General features: G+C 41.4%; 1 protein-coding gene across 1 annotated transcript in view; it reads left to right on the forward strand.

Moving 5' to 3' along the window:
- Positions 1–2,820: 2,820 nt before the first annotated feature.
- NRG2 (neuregulin 2) overlaps positions 2,821–16,748 on the forward strand; it is a 244,816-nt gene continuing 230,888 nt past the window's right edge. The window contains 2 exon segments of the mRNA XM_054694326.1: positions 2,821–3,155; positions 5,430–5,501. Of these exon segments, the coding sequence (XP_054550301.1) occupies positions 5,473–5,501 (29 nt within the window). The 5' untranslated portion in view covers positions 2,821–3,155; positions 5,430–5,472.

Here is a 16,748-nt window from a genome sequence, read left to right on the forward strand (position 1 = left end):
AGGGAATAGAGATTGCTTTATTTTTAATTGCACTATCTCTGTGTCTTTAACTTTTACCAACAAAAAATTGCATGCAAGTGAAACAGACATTACCAGGCAGAACAAAAAGGGAAAAAGCCTTGATTTTTCTCAGCATGAACTACAACCGGTAATTCTGAAATTAGCCCAATAAGCTTTGATTTTTAAAGGTAAAAAATCAACACACACATTTATAAGATAGACTTAGAGAGAGGAAATCTACCCCTGATTAATAAATCCTTTTGGATTATAGAATTCCCAACAGAAATAATATGCTGATTAATACTTGACAGAAATCACAGCTTTCCAGAAGAGAAGAGAGACAAAAACATTACAACTGATATTTTTCAAGTCCTACTTAGGTTAAATGCCAGTCTTAAACCAGACAATTATCTTCAATACCCAAATCATTAAAACCAACTGGAATGTTGTACTGCAAGTGTTCAAAGTAGAGGGATAACCGATTTCATCTCATGGCTATCTACTAGAAAAATTAAGGGAAACTCTCAAGTAAATCTTAACCTTTAACAAGAACAACAAAGATTTATAGTAATAGTATTTCACTGGTCATTCTTTAGAAGCATACCCCCTTTCGATAGCTCACCTATTCTTTAAAATTATGCCTCTTCAATGCTATTTTGATGTTTAAGGTTAAAGCCATGAATCAAGCAATTAAAATCCGAAGAGAACAATCCATGTGATAGAACCCTCGCATTTCACAATTCATTTCAAGCATTTGCAGAAGAGTTAAATAAACGTACCACACATTCTAAATTCGATCAGAGATTCAAAGAACCCGACATTTTATGTATCCGAAAAGTACAAACAGAAGCCATGCAAATGTTAATAGCTCTCTACTCCGGCTGATACTTAAATGGTTTTACTAGTACCCAAAGGAATGAAATCAGCAACTCTAACACTGGTCAAACACTCCCAATTTTCAAAGCCGCAAATCGCAAACGTCAGTTTGGGCGGGGAGCTGTGGGGGGTCTTGCAGTAATCAAATTCCTTCCCTTCTCTGACAGTCTCCCGAAAGATGTCAAACCAAATTCAGTTTATTATCAAGCACTGGGACCTCCCTTCCAAGGACACGGGACACAAGCATAGACACCGCTGCAAAAATCTGTCCAAAAGCGCCTATTCCGACAGAAACGTTAGGGGTCCAAATAAAAACGAATGAGAGCCCTCAAGAGGGTCCCGCGGAGACAGCGGAAATGAAGAAAGCATTTACTCAAGGGGCAGACAGCAACGAACCAAAGAAAGTTGCCCCAGGCTGACTCTTGGGCCTTTCGCGATCCAAGTTCAGACTCAAGATGGGAGGGATGGGGGGTGGCGGAGGGAGGGGCTGTCCCTTCCCCGACAGACATCTCGGTAGCCTCTGGAGCCCACAGTCGCTCAAAGGGAAGACTTTCCAGCTTCACAGCCATTTCTTTTGCCCCCGACAAAGGCAGAAGGGGCTCTTGCCTGACTTAGCTTTACGGGGCAGCAAAAATGCCTTGCTTGGGCCACCCATCCCTAGGCCTGGCTTCATCCGCGATGTCAGCACCAGCACCAATGTATTATTTTTTATTTTTACAACGCATCCGTGGCGGGTGTATGCATTGCGGGGGAGGGGGCCAAGGGAAGGGGTTGAACGGAGGAGAGGAAGGGCTGGTAGTGGAGCGTAGATGATGGAACCCTCTTTCCTCTCCCCTCCTGCCAGGGCTGCTGTGCAGGGAGTGTCAGCCACGTTTGGCGCACTGTCCCAGGCCCCGGGCGAAGGTGGCCAGGGGGAAAGGAGCTATGGATTGCCATGCAAATCGCACCATTGGTGGTCTGGATTTTTTTTAAGGGGCGTGTGATTTTGTTCTTTTTTGGAGGTGGGAGGGCGTTCATTCGTTGGTGCGCTACAGGGGTGGGGGGGCGTTGCTGCACTGCCGGGGTCCCCGAAGGGAGGGTGCGGGGATGTCTACAATGGTACACGGATCATTCCCGGGCTATGAGAGGGTCACCAGAGGGGATGGGGTGGGAGGGACCTCGCGCTGTGGCAGTGGCGGCAGGGAAGGTCGCGAGGGGCTTACCCGGGAGGGCGGGCGCTGTCCTGCCGCAGGTGAGGGAGGGCGCGGGCTGGAGGGAGGGAGGGCGCGCGCGAGGCGGGCGCGAGGAGGGGGGAGGGGAGGAGGGCGCGCGCGCGCACACCTGTCCTGGACAGCGGCGCGAGCCGAGCTGCGCCTCGCTCGGGTTCCGCCGGCTGAGGAGGGAGGAGGGCGGGCGGGCAGGCGGGGGCGGGACGCCGAGGGGAGGAGGAGGAGGCGGCTCGGTCGGCTGGCTCGGCTCGCGCTCGTTCTCCCCTCCCGCGGGCAAGCCCGGCTCGCACCCCGCTTCTCCCGCTCACTCACAGCCCCCTCGGCTCTCCCTCCTCCTCCTCCTTCCCCTGCGGGATCCGCTCGCCGCCGCCGCCGCCGCCGCCGCCGCCGCAGACGGCTAGTCGTGGCAGCCAGACGTCGGCGCGTAACCCGGCGCTCCGTGCGTGACTCCGGGCGACGTCAGCGCGCGCTCCGCGCTACCCACCATCGCCCCCCCACCCTCCCCCCGTGGCTCGCGCCCTCCGCCCTCGCGTCCCTCCGTTGCTGTTGCCGCGGCGGCGACCGCCGAGCGCGCTCCCTCCGCCCCCATCCCGCGCGTGCGCGCGCCTTCCCCGCCGTTGGCGCGTCAACAGCCCGCGGCCCAGGCCTTGAGGCGCGTCTGGGGAGGGGGCTGCCGGCCGTCTCGTCGCCGGCACGGCCTCCGCCAGCCGCCGTAGCGCCCCCCGGAGGACTTAGGCCTCGTGGGGCTCCGAAGGCCGAAGCCACACTCAGGCGGGGATAGAACCTTTAGGGCCTGCGTCAGCTCCAACTTCGGGCCCTCTGCGTCGTGGTCCGTGCCGCTGCCACAGCGTCACCGTCCCCCGCGCCCCCCTCTTTCCGCCTGCGTCCCTCAGGAGGCTGCAGGCCTTTCATCTCCCGGGAGGGTCTCACCTTGGCCTTCAGACGCCCGCCCAGAGGGGCTGGAAGGGCAGAATTAGCATAAAGAAGAAAAGAAGCTAGACCACGTTCAGGCGGTAGCCCCGGGAATCCTTGACAGGAAGCGTGGGGTTGCTGCCCAGCCTCCCACGCAGTGTAGGTGAAACTGGGCCCCTTTGAGGGACTGTGACCAAAGACAGAACCCTGGTAAATACTATTTATGCGTCCTTGGGCCGAGAGGGAGAGTAAAAGGGATGAGTTCATTGTCAGAAATTGCTGTGCAAGGACACAAATGTCCTTTAAGACAGTTTTCTTGAAATCTCACCAAGTTTGACCAGGTTTTGAGTGCACGGAAACTTTTCCCCTCCCTTTGTGTGCTGTCACTTCTCCATCCTGCAACTCCTTGCATTGAAGGTGGACCAGTTGAGAATTATCTGCTGCAAAATACTTAGAAAACTGCCTTCATCATCTTTAGCATTATTTAGATAGATCTCAGGAAAAAAATCAATCTGTGATTTCGGAAAACTGTCCTAACACTGTATTTTATTTTGTAGTTACTTTCCAATACACCATTAAGACACCCTTTTATTAGGCAATAGTAGTTTTTAAACTCACTTATTATGGGACCTTTTCCAATAAGCTTATCTAGTTAAGCCTTCGGGGCAAGTAATGACGTGCAATTAACCCTATTTCATAGCTGAGAAAATTGTGCTGGAAAAATGTCGGTTCAGAGTCGCAAGGAGTTTGTCCTCCATAGAGGGAAATACCTTGGGTTTATCTCTTATTTTATCCACTAAACAAATCTCTCGATTCTTTGCTTGGAGGTATCTTTTAATGCCCCCCTCCCCTTATGTATTGTAAGTAGTGCCTAAAGTCAGAAATATATGTGGGAGGTATTCCTGGAGATCCCAGATCACAGAGGACTCAAAGGTTTGAGGTTGAAATGTGCTGCCATAAAAAGTACAGCCCAGCTCTAAATTATTGTGAACCAATTCAGCGTCCATACTAACAACAACAAAATGTTTATTAATCCCTAGAGATGAGAAAATTTTTGAGACAGTTTTAAGAGGTATGGTTCATTTCCTTTGAATTGCTTTTTTATTCACCTCATCTTTAGGTGGCAGCACTGCAATATAAATATCTTTAAAACTAGTCTGCAATTTGGCATCCTAGAGAATGTTTTGTCCTCAGTGCTTCCAACTGTATTATGGAGATTAGAAGCTGGTGAAGATATGAAGTCATAGCTGAGAATTAGAATACTTAGGAAGTTGTAGAGGAAGCAAAACAAAGACCTTCAGAGAAATTAATGAAATACCTGGAGCTACTGAGGGAAAGAATCAAAATTTTAGAAAAGTATTAAAAGTTTTTTTGTTTTGTTGGTTATATGAGCAAGTAGCATCTTTATACCTGATTTCTTATTGAAACAAGACAAGGTAACCTTTCAAAGGAAACCATCATTTCTCAGTAGTGCATATTTATCAAGCATTTATGAGCTTAAAGTTGTTAATTGTATAGTTGCCAGGACACTAACCACAACTTAAAAATTAAGTTGCAGTTTTCCTCATTAAACTGCATGAAGTTTATGGACATCCCAAATAGAACCTTATTGTTGACCCTTATGGAATAGAACCCTTCTTGGCTCCCTTCCTGATTCCCCAAACTGTTCATTTTATACAAAATAAACTATCATCATTCAATCTCAGAGAAGAAAAAAGATAAGCTAAATCATATGTAAAATTACAGCAATTGACAGTTATTCTGTATCTTAATGTCTCCTGCATTTTTTAGGGTAATACTTGTGATATATGGTAGTTATTTGAATCAAGTGTTTTCTAAGTAGAAGTTTGTCGTGATTTATTTTTTATGTTTATAGTAGTTCTCCTTGTATCCCTTCATCCAAGCAACTAAAGTGAATTTACATGCATTCCAAAATAGGTCGCATTAGATTTACAGTGTAAACACAACCACCAAGGAATATGACAGAGATATGACAAGAGTGGGAAATTCACAGTATTTCTGGGTAGAAGATGAAGGGTTAATGAAGTCTTTTTTGATGGCAACTTTCACCTTTCTCAAGTCAAAGTTGGGGAAAGAGCCTCAGGCATATTGGTAGACCTCAAACTCCACAGCATTATGTTAAGATTTTTAAACTCACTGATGCCAGCAAATCATGCAGCCCTGGGGGCCTTTGCTCCAAACTTCTGCCAACTCCCTTTTGGCAGTAAAGTGTTCTGTTGAACAAAGTTTGCACGTGTTTGGGGTGTGAAGTGGTTCCTGGAGCATTTGTCTGTTTTTCTTCCAGTTTAGGGACTTGAAGACAAGGGTCAGAAGTATGAGCATTTATATAGTTCATATGTACCCTGAAACACACTATGCTAATGATCTTGAATTTTCCCTCAAACAAGAACAACTTTTTCTTTCTTTGTGCAGGAATTATTGAAGTGGACCTTTTAGCTACTCCTTAAATGCTAGCATGATGCTGAACCAGTTCTCAAGAAGTAGGTAAGCTCTGTTGAGACTATAGAGCTGGGGGCAATTACTCATCCTTCTACCCACAATATAATCAATTTTTTTTTTTTATGTCTATGAGTGTCTGATCTTTTTCTGTATCAGTTATCTTACTTCACCTTTTTTTTTTTCACCTCCCTCTCCGCATTTTGGTGTCATTGTTTAATAACACCTGGCCCAGATGTGTGTGCTAATTTGTCTAATTTAGGGTTCCTCTTCTTGTGCGAAACATACAGTCTCAATTTACATTATTTTTTCAAGTAATTCTAATAGAAAATCCTTGTGTGATCTGGGGTAACACAGTTCCAAAGCCATTAAGGTGTTAGAGGATTTTATATATTTTTTATTTATTATATATTTATAAATATACATTTTATATATATATATTCCCTTTCTGATTTAAGATAATAGAAAGAAAAAAAGTGCAAATGTAACATCTTTAAGCGATACTATTATCTTACCTTTGGTGATGATCAATGGAATGTCAATTTGTAGGGTCCAAATATGGTGATTTGAAATGGTAGTTATTTCCTTCTCTCTCAGAGTAATTCTCATCAGAACTAACATGTGGATGAGATGGAGAGGAAAGCTGGGCCTTTTGAAAGAGTGGATCTATCTGGACTGGAGACTACTATTGAATTTAGTTGCATATTTTATGGCGAACACAGAACTCCTTTGTTTGTTTGCTTTAGAATGTCAGTTTGTTGCTGTTTTACTACCTGGAGCAGGTAAAAGGGACCGTCTCTGTGGAGGCTATAGAACTGGGGGAAATTACTCATCCTCCTACCCACAGTACAACCAAAATGTTTTTATCCAGATTAAGTACCCATCCTTTAGAAGGTGTGTCCATACAACCAGATACCACTGCCTTCTGAGGTTAATTTATGCCAATTTTACAACCAAATGCAGTATGAAGTACTTTACAACTAAGTGAAGGTCAGTTGGGTTTCTTTCTATGGTGAGTGAAATGTTTCAGGAAAAAAATAATACTCTATAGGAAAAATGCAAAGTATGTCTTTCTAATATTTTGTGCTATAGTATTTTTATCTTAAAATTATACTTTTTCTTCTTGTCTACTTGAATACTCAAACAAAATTAATTATTAAATGTAAATGTATAGTTTTTAAAAATGTATTTATTTATGCATACAAGAACTGGGGTACAGGCCAGAGGTGCAGGGGGTGAGAGGATTCACCAGAGACAGAGCTGGGAACAGAACAGGCAGATCTACTGAAATTCACTGCTAAGGGGAGCAGCAGGTGAGACAGGAGAGGTCTTCTGTGCCATGTGGGTAGCTCCCTGGGTGGCCAGGGATGGAACTCATGCTGCAGAGGCTGCGGATAGCTTCATAGTGCTGCACTTAACCCTTTGTACCCCTGGGGAGGCCCTAATGATTAGTTTTTAGTTCCTAGATAATAAGCCTTTACCTATGGGAAATATTGCATGTGTCTAATGAAGAAATGTTTTCAAATTACTCTTTGAAATCCCACTAATTTACAAATTATGTAAACACATTACAGTTGATGTTTAGAAGGCATTTTAGCTTTTTTGCCTTGAACTTCCTTTTGAACAGTAGTAGTATGACTGCTATATCAGGACTAGTTCTTGAACCCCATCACTGTTTACCAGTCGGTCTTATTTTCTTGAGTCTTTTATTGAGCCATATCTGTCAAGAATTTGCTAGCCTGACATTCTAGGTACTTAAACAAAAACAAAGTTCCTGCTTTTACAGAAGTTCCAGTTACAAGACAGATAATAAATCTACAGTGCTGCATAGTGACAAGTGCTAAAAAGAAAAATGAAGCAGGGCCTCCCCGGTGGTGCAGCAGTTGAGCGCTGGCTTGCGAAGCTGCCCGCAGGCTCTACAGCGCAGGTTCGATCCCCGGCTCCTGGCGAGGGTCCTACATGGTGCGCAGACCTCTCCTGCCGCCTCCTGCTCCCCTCAGCAGTGTACTTCAGTCCTTCTGCCTGCTCTGCTCCCTGCTCTGGCTCTGGTGAATTCTCTCACCCTCCCGGCACACTTCTGACTGTAGCCAGTGCTTGTATAAATAAATAAATAAATCTTAAAAAAAAAAAAAAAAGAAAAGAAAAATGAAGCAAGGAAAGACTTTTCTGAGTGATTGTGTGTGAATGTGTGTGCATGCTTCCCACTTGATTTCTAAACAGGATAATCAAGGAAGTCTGTCTGAAGGTAACATTTGAGCAGAGTCAGTGGATCCTGGGAGTATCTGAGGAGATGTTTCAGGCAATGTGAACAATTTATGCTACATAAAGTCACCCAGGTATAATTGAGGTAACATCCCATGTAATAGTTATGAATACGTCATTGTTTCTTTCTTAAGAGAAAAAAGAAACTCCTTAAGGGCCTCCCTGGTGGTGCAGCGGTTGAGCACTGGGTTGCAAAGCTGCCTGCAGCCTCTGCAGCGCCTGTTCAATCCCCGGCTGCTCCCCGGCCACCAGAGGAGGGTCCCACATGGCACGCAGACCTCTCCTGCCGCCCGCTGCTCCCCTCAGCAGTGTACTTCAGTCCTTCTGCCTGCTCTGCTCCCCGCTCTGGCTCTGGTGAATTCTCTCACCCTCCTGCGCTTCCGACTGTACCCAGTGCTTGTATAAATAAATTAATAAATCTTTTAAAAAAAAAAAAAAAAGAAACTCCTTAAGTGTTCTGAGTACTCATTAGGTTTTCAGAAAAGTTTTTCATTGGATGTCACCATTGCTGTTTATTTCCCATGATTTTTATTCCACAATTTAATGTAATAAAATTATGCTTCTATAAAGTATCATGATCTCTGAAATATGTATTTGACTAAGGGCTGTTTGGTACCTGGGATAACAAATGTTAACTAAAAAATAGATAGCATGATATACATTCCTAATTTAATTCAGAGACATGTCTTGCCTCAAGCATTTTGGATAAAGTATTACAGACTTGCACCAGATTTCTTCTTGATTTTCTGATTAAATATCACCATTGGTGTTAATCTTTTGATATCTTTTATTCAAAAGTATAGTATTTACATAATGCTTGTTATGTTCTTGGCATTGTGTAAAACACTCTCTACATATTACAAAAAAAATCCTGAAAGCAACCTTATGCATAAATTTTAATATTTATTTTAATATTAAATTTTAATATTCATCCTTAAATTTTATTTTTAATCCTTATTTTAATATTTATCCTTATTTTACAAATGAGAAAACTGAGGCACAGAGAGATTAAGAAACCTGCTAAAATCATACAGTTACTAAGTGGTAGACCTAGGATTTGAACATAGACAATCTTCCTTGGCTCACACTCATTAAACTAATTCTTTTCCTCATCCCTCTCTCCCCACCTCTCAGCTTTGGAGAAGTTTTGAATATCAGTCATGCTATCAAGAACATGTTTTCCCTTTCTACTCTGAAATATCAGACATCAAAACTTTACACATTCTTTACAAATATCTTCTAATACTTTTTTTCATTGTGTTTTATTTGCTTCTGCTGTGATTTTAGCCATTTCTGTCTCCAATTGAGATTAGAGATTTTCTTATCCTCATTCTCAGTCCGATGAGTTTTCACATTAACCTTCTCTTTCATTGTCCTTTTCCTTTCCTCTGAATACTCTTGGATAATTATGAGGCATCTACCTTACTCTCTTGGCCTTGTCAGATGTCAGACCACATGAAAAATATGTAGTTTGCTGAGCAACACTGAAAAAAAGCTCTGTCACTCCTTTGTTGGTCTCTCTCAATGAAGGCATAACTTGCTTCAGATCACTTTATTCTAGGCATGTTAGATGTGAGTTTTTGAGTTGGAATTGATTTTGCTTTCATTAGTTTGTCCTCAGGTAAGAGTTCTTCCATAAGCAATAAGAAACGGATTTTCTGTTTTTGTTTATTTATTGGCTATTTAAAAACAAGATTGAATATATGTCATGAGGTGGGGCAGACTCTGTAATGACTGTATAACATAGGTAGGGTCAGTCTGAAAAAGCATATTATATTGAACTTTCCAAGTATCTGTTCTTGGTTGTCCTAGGGATCCATTGTTAGACATGAAACAAATCACTTTTGTTATTCTTTGTGAAAATTAATGTGTTGTCCATGAACACAAAGATGAAGGTTCTGTCACACACACAGTAAAACATTATCTTTGTGTAATGTTGATAGATTGTTCTGAGCCAAACAAATTCTCTGGGTTCATTCAGTAGCCTATATTTGTTAAGTTTAGGGGTGTAGTTTATGACCACGAGAACTAAAAAGGAATTAAACCCATCAATATTACTTCATTAATATACTGCTGAACTAAATGAACAAACAAGTCAGTTATTAAATTGCTGAGGAGAAAAAAAGAGACTGAATAAATAGATAAACTTACTGAAATTGTCTATAAAGTACATTAGTTAATTATGTGAAAAACTGAGGGCTTTCTTAAGACTTACCTTTTTTAAAAAGGATTTATTTATGCATGCAAGAAGTGGGGTACAGGCCAGGGGTGCAGGGGGTAAGAGGACTCTCCAGAGACAAAATGGGGAGCAGAACAGGCAGATCTACTGAAATAGACTGCTGAGGGAAGGACGGGTGAGACAGGAGAGGTCTGCTGCACCATGTGGGTAGCTCCCTTGCTGGTCGGGGATCGAACTCACAGAGGCTGCAGATAGCTTCATGGTGCTGTGCTTAACCCCTTGCGCCACTAGGGAGGCCCACTTAAGACTTATCTTGAGCAACTTTCTGCCTCCATCTCCTGAGGGATCAAAATGATGTCGTTTCCATCTAAGACCATGTTCTGGAGACACAACTTTTCTCCACCAGCTCCTGTGTAATCCTATATTCACAATGCCTAGTACAAAATTTTTGAGACACACCAGTAATGTTTATCAAGGTGTAACACTGCCTGGGGTGTAAAAATTTAATATTTACAATCGGTCTCAACTGTTCCTCATGCTATATTGTTCTTAAGCTCCACTGTTTTTCATAACTTTTGATTAGGAGCTCCCTCCTCTATGCTATGTGGTGGTCAAGAACATAGGCTGTGTAATGCTATCTCTGAGCTTTAAAACTCTGCTTTCTGGCTCCTAACTGTGACTTTGTGCAAATTACTTAACTTCTATAGGCCCCAGTTCCCTCATTTATTAAATTAGGCTAGTAATTCTAACTACCACAAAGGTGTGACAGTTCAAATAGTTAATTCATAAAAAACGTTTAGAGGAGAATCTGGCACATAGTAAATACTCCATAAAGGTGAACTCCACCCCCTATGCGGCACTAACTTTTCCTACCCTTCTCTCAAGGCCTAAGCCATGTTCATATTCTCTCTCTCCCTTTTCAGATGTCAGGCTCATGGGATAAGGTAATTTTGAGTGTAGATTCCAAAATTAATAGCCTTTGAACCAAGATTAAAGCAGTCTCCTTCCTTTCCTCACTATAGATTTATCAATTGTACTGTTCTTGGAACTGCTAAGTAGTCTTCCCCTTTCTTGGTTTTGGGTCATTTACTTTCTTTTTCTCTGTCTGAATATCTTTTTCTTTTTTAATGGGTTCTTTACAGCAGTGTCTCTTCTACTTACACATTGAAAGGTTTTTTTCCTTATTACCAAAATATGAGTTCCTCAGGACTGTGTCTTAATTATCACTCTGACTCCAGTTCCTTTCCCCCTCCCTGCTGAATAGATGATGCTAAAGAATGATTATTGAATAGATGAGTCTATTTAACCTTTATGTATTTTGCTCTTTTATCCTGGGTATTCTATTCTGAATTTCCAGGTTTCCTGAAAATTCTCATACTTCTTTTATCTCTGGAAATTTGAGCTTCTGCTAGTGATACGGAGATTCCATTCGGGATCATCACAATTTCCCAAGTGGCAGGTAGGAGCTTGGGTTTACCACACATCCCATTCTTATGTAGAAAAACATTCCCATTTAATTTGCCAGGATTTAATTTCACTAACATTCTCTTGATACCAGCTAGACTTAATATTCTCTTTAAAATCTAGTAGTAGCTTTGAGGGAGGTGCTATTTTGCAGAATTCTTTGTCTTATCCCTTGTTTGATGACACCATGCCACCTGTTTACAAGCGGAATAAAACCCAGCTCTTTCTCACTTAAAGGAGGCGATGATAAATTAGATCAACCTATTAAATTTTTTATTTTTAATACATACAAAAGATACATGTATGTGTCTCAGGAATACAACTTGGTAATGAACTACCCAAATCAAGAACTAGAAGGTTTTCCTGTAAATTTCATCTATCTTTGTGTTTCTCTGGTATCTCTTCACCCTAACCCCAGGGGTACACAGTACCTTAAATTTTGTGCTTATCATTCTGTTGTTGTTTCCTAAAAAGGAATATTAAAAATATTAAGTTTTAATATTTAGTTTTATCACAAATGTGTATATGATAAAACAGTGCTGTTTAATTTTTATATCTGTGAGCTTTATAAAAATACTGTCATCCAATACAGTTTTCTGGGATTTGCCCTTTTAGCTCAATATTATGTTTCCAAAATTCATTCATTTAAATTGTCACATATAGTGATTATTCATTTTCATACTATACAGCATTCTATTCTGTGAAAATATCACAATTTATTCTCCTATTTATACATAGTTGGGTTGTTTTTAGCCTTTAAAGGAACTGTAAACATTGCTGCTATAAACGTTCTTTTATATGTCATTTGGTAAGGTACTGGCTTATAGAATATGCAGTATTCAACTTTGTGACATATTTAATGCCAAGTACTTTTTCTTTTTCCCAGTTTATAAGAATTCTACTTTTAAATATTTGGTGGTGCTATACTTACTTTTTGCCCGTCTGGTGGGGGTAAAATGGCATATATTTACCTTTTATAAGATGGAAGAGTCATCTTTGCCTAAATCTTTTTAAACTTCATTTCTATTTTAAGAGTTTGCAGCCTCATTTGACATTACTGTGCCTGGAAGTTCTTTTGAAAGAAAGCCATTTATTTGTGTGCTAGCTTCTGCTGTGTTGTTTGAATGCTGCTTTTAAGTTGATCTTGCATAAATATCAAATTATACACACTCCAACATTTCTTGTTAAGAAATGGAAATATGTAAAATTATATTCTTTACTATTCACCCATCACAAATCAATCTGGTCTTGAGTTTACACCTATCTGCAAAACTATTTTAAATAAAAGCCTCCTTCAATCTGTCGATCTGGAATATTTCCACTGAACCAAGTTTAGTAAAGATATCTTTGTGTATTTCCTTGTATTTTAATTGTACCACAGAGATTCAGCTAACCCTCTTTTGACACAGTTACATGATGCAACACAAATTAATCTCTCAAGGAAATTTCAAAACTCCAAATGTTCATCTTAGTACTGTTATCCACTAAATTGACCCACACACATTAACCAGGAAAATAAGCCCAAACAGATGGTGCTGCTACATTGTGCCCGAAAATGTGTGGTTTTTTTTTTAATTGAAAAAAACATCTTGTATATAAACAATTTTCGTCAATAACTAAAAACACATGGGGATGGAAAAAAGAGAATCCAAGACAAATGTCAATGTATGTATAGTTTTAAGAAGAACTTTTATAGCTACTTGTATTTATTGTCTTTAAAAACAAATACCAGTTTGCCATGTCTTTTTTTTTGGCCTTTGGATGAAAGATCTTTGAAGGAAGAGACCATGTCTCAAAGGGGGAGCTCAGAGAATATTAAGTGCAAAAGTTCCCTCTGTACCATTAATATTTGTTGGCTGACAAAATGACTCAGTGAATATTCGTAACCAAATCCATGAAAGCAGTTACTTTCTTCTCTATGGTATCATAGCTATACTTGGGGAAAAAAATCGTTCATCAGAGTGAAGACATTCATGCCAGTTGAGTGTTTGCAACTTTCTTTATATGGCTAGCAATGTGTTTAGTTAAGTTGTTGTCATCCATTGGTTTCTTTCAATATTCTCTCTTAAACCCAAGTGTTAAAACTCATTTCCTTATTCCCATAATGCCAGATACTCACTTGTGTACTAATCAAGGGATTCAAGTGCTATTGAAGGAAGACTGATTCTTGCCAAAGCTCTCCCTAAATGGGGACTTAATCTTTATATCATGCAACATTAGTTAGTTTTTTGTTTCTTTGGTTGGTTGCTTTTGCCATTTTGTAAGTGGTGATATATATGATGGGGCAAAGTTTGAGATCAAGCCTTTATTCCTAACGTGGATTGCAGCAAGACAACCTCCACTCTATAGTCGGCAGCCACCAAGAATCCTGCCTTCTAGTATGCAAGCCTTGGTGTAGCCCTTTCCCAGACTGTACGAGGATTGATCTGTATGAACAGAATATAGCAGAAGTAGTGGGATACTCTTCCAAGTTTCAGTTATGAAAACAGCAAGGACCCAAGGATCACAGGCCAAATTAGAACCTCACTTCTAAAGAGAACTGCTTCTGAGACTGGGAAGTGCTCACCCAGCTCCTGAGCTATGAAGATCTAGAACTTTCTTGGTCTTAGAATAGTTGTATGTGTGTGTGTGTGTTTGTATATATAGAGAGAGACCTGGATATGTAAACAAAAATAAGTAGGAGGAATTCCACTAAAAGACAAGAAAGCACCTAATAAAAGGAAATTAAACATTGATGCATGTTGTATGGTTGAACATTATAGACAGGCTAAGTGAAGGGAACCAGTCACAAAGACTAGATATTTTATGACATTTATATCTAATATCCAGAATTGGTAAATCTGTGGAGATCCTAGAACTGGAGGGTTGCAGGTGGGAGATTTTAGGGTGTGATGATGTAGTTCAGGGTTTCTTTTGGCTGAACAAAAATGTTCTAACATTGATGTAATGATGGGTGCAAAACCCTGGAAATATATTAAAGCCATTAAATTGTATACTTTGGATCAATTATATGATATATGAACTATATCTCAAAACTTTTTAAAAAAATCTGCACCTTCTACCTTGGACTTTTCTATCACTTGTTCTGGAGGAAGCCAGTTGCCATGTCTTAAGGACACTCAGAGATTCCCACTCAAAAGCCAGGAACGGGGCCTCCCCGGTGGCGCAGCGGTTGAGCGCTGGGTTGCGAAGCTGCCCGCAGCCTCTGCAGCGTTGGTTTGATCCCCGGCCACCTGGCGAGGGTCCCACATGGCGCGCAGACCTCTCCTGCCGCCCGCTGCTCCCCTCAGCAGTGTACTTCGGTCCTTCTGCCTGCTCTGCTCCCCGCTCTGGCTCTGGTGAATTCTCTCACCCTCCCGTGCTTCTGACTGTACCCAGTGCATGTATAAACAAAACAAACAAACAAATAAATGAATGAAACATGCCTCTATTAATAAAAAAAAAAATTAAAAAAAAAAAAAGCCAGGAACTAAGGCCTGCCAGTAACCTTGTGAATGATCCTTGCTAATGCTATAGGCAAAAAGTAGTATCTTATTAAAGCTTTAATTTGTTGATTCCTGCTGTGAGTAATATTATATACACTTGATGTTTAAAGGCATTTGTAGGAGAACAGGAAACAAAACAGGAACTCCATATTTAAAGATATTAGGGAACATCTTTAACTCAAAGGCACAGTAAATATAGACTAGAGTGAATGGAGAGATGATAAATGACTAAACAAGGTAGAGAAAGGTAAAACCTAGGTACTGCAGAGGGGAAAGGTACCAAAAAATGCACAGAGTTGTTCCATGGAACCTCAGAAAGCCTCAGAAATGGGAGAGATGAAGAATATGCTCAAAGAGGGAAGGGGAAGAGGCAGATTATTTAAAAGTCTTTATAAGGATTAGATAGAACCCAGATTCTTTTTTAATTTTTAAATTTTTTTTACATCATTGTTCATTTTGAAACAATATTTGCTTCCCCTCCCCCTCAGGTGTAGTCCCCATAGAGTTTCCTTCACCAATGCACCTGTGCACCATCACCTCAGTCCCCTGTGATACTCCCTCCTTTCCTTTGATCCCTCTCCTTCTTCCTCCCCTGCAGTATGTCTCTGACTTATAATTGTCAATTTTTGTTTTGTTGTGTTTTGTATTTTTTATTTTTTTTTTGCACTGATGTCTTTTTTGGTTCCTTATATTCCTCCTATAAATGAAACCATCTGATATTTTTCATTTTCCTTCTGACTTATTTCTCTGAGCATAATTCCTTCTAGTCCATCAATGCTGCTGCAAATTGCATGAGTTTATCTTTTTTGATTGCTGAGTAATATTCCGTTGTGTATACCTACCACATCTTCTTGAGCCAGTCATCTATTTTTGGGCATTTGGGTTGTTTCCATAGCTTACTTGTTATAAATAGTGCTGCAATAAACATAGGGGTGCAGGTGCTCTTTTGAATTAATGTTTCTGTGTCCTTTGGCTAAATACCTAGGAGTGGAATTGCTGGATCATATGGAAGCTCTATGTTTAGCAGATTGAGGAACCTCCACGCAGCTCTCCATAGTGGTTGGACCAGTTTGCACTCCCACCAGCAGTGCAGGAGAGTTCCTTTTTCTCTACATCCTCGCCAACATTTGTTGTTGCTAATTTTTTTTTAATATGTGCCATTCTCACTGCTGTAAGATCTCATTGTAGTTTTGATTTGCATTTCCCTGATTACAAGTGATGTTGAACAGTTTTTCATATGTCTGTTGGCCATTTGCACTTCCTCTTTGGAGAAGTTTCTTTTTAGCTCTTCTTCCCCCCTTTTTTTTTTATAAATTCTTTTTTAAAGATTTTATTTATTTATTTATACAAGCACTGGGTACAGTCAGAAGCGCGGGAGGTAGAGAGAATTCACCAGAGCCAGAGCGGGGAACAGAACAGGCAGACTGATGATACACTGCTGAGGGGGGGAGCAGCAGGCAGCAGGAGAGGTCTGCGTGCCATGTGGGGCCCTCGCCAGCGGGCGGCCGGGGATCAAACTGGCACTGCAAAGGCCACGGGCAGCTTCGCAGCCCAGCGCTCAACCGCTGCGCCACTGGGGAGGCCCTCTTCTTCCCATTTTTTTTTAATTGTTTTTTTATTTATTTATACAAGCACTGGGGGTACAGTCAGAAGTGCAGGAGGGTGAGAGAATTCACCAGAGCCAGAGCGGGGAGCAGAGCAGGCAGAAGGACTGAAGTACACTGCTGAGGGGAGCAGCGGGCGGCAGGAGAGGTCTGCGCTCCATGTGGGACCCTCCTCCAGTGGCTGGGGAGCAGCCGGGATCGAACTGGAGCTGCAGAGGCTGCGGCCAGCTTCGCAACCCAGTGCTCAACCGCTGCGCCACAGGGGAGGCCCATTCTTCCCATTTTTTGACTGGGTTATTTA

The sequence above is a fragment of the Talpa occidentalis genome, unplaced genomic scaffold, assembly GCF_014898055.3.
Source record: "Talpa occidentalis isolate TD23 unplaced genomic scaffold, MPIMG_talOcc4v2.1 talOcc4.13, whole genome shotgun sequence".
In the NCBI taxonomy this organism is placed as follows: Eukaryota; Metazoa; Chordata; class Mammalia; order Eulipotyphla; family Talpidae; genus Talpa; species Talpa occidentalis.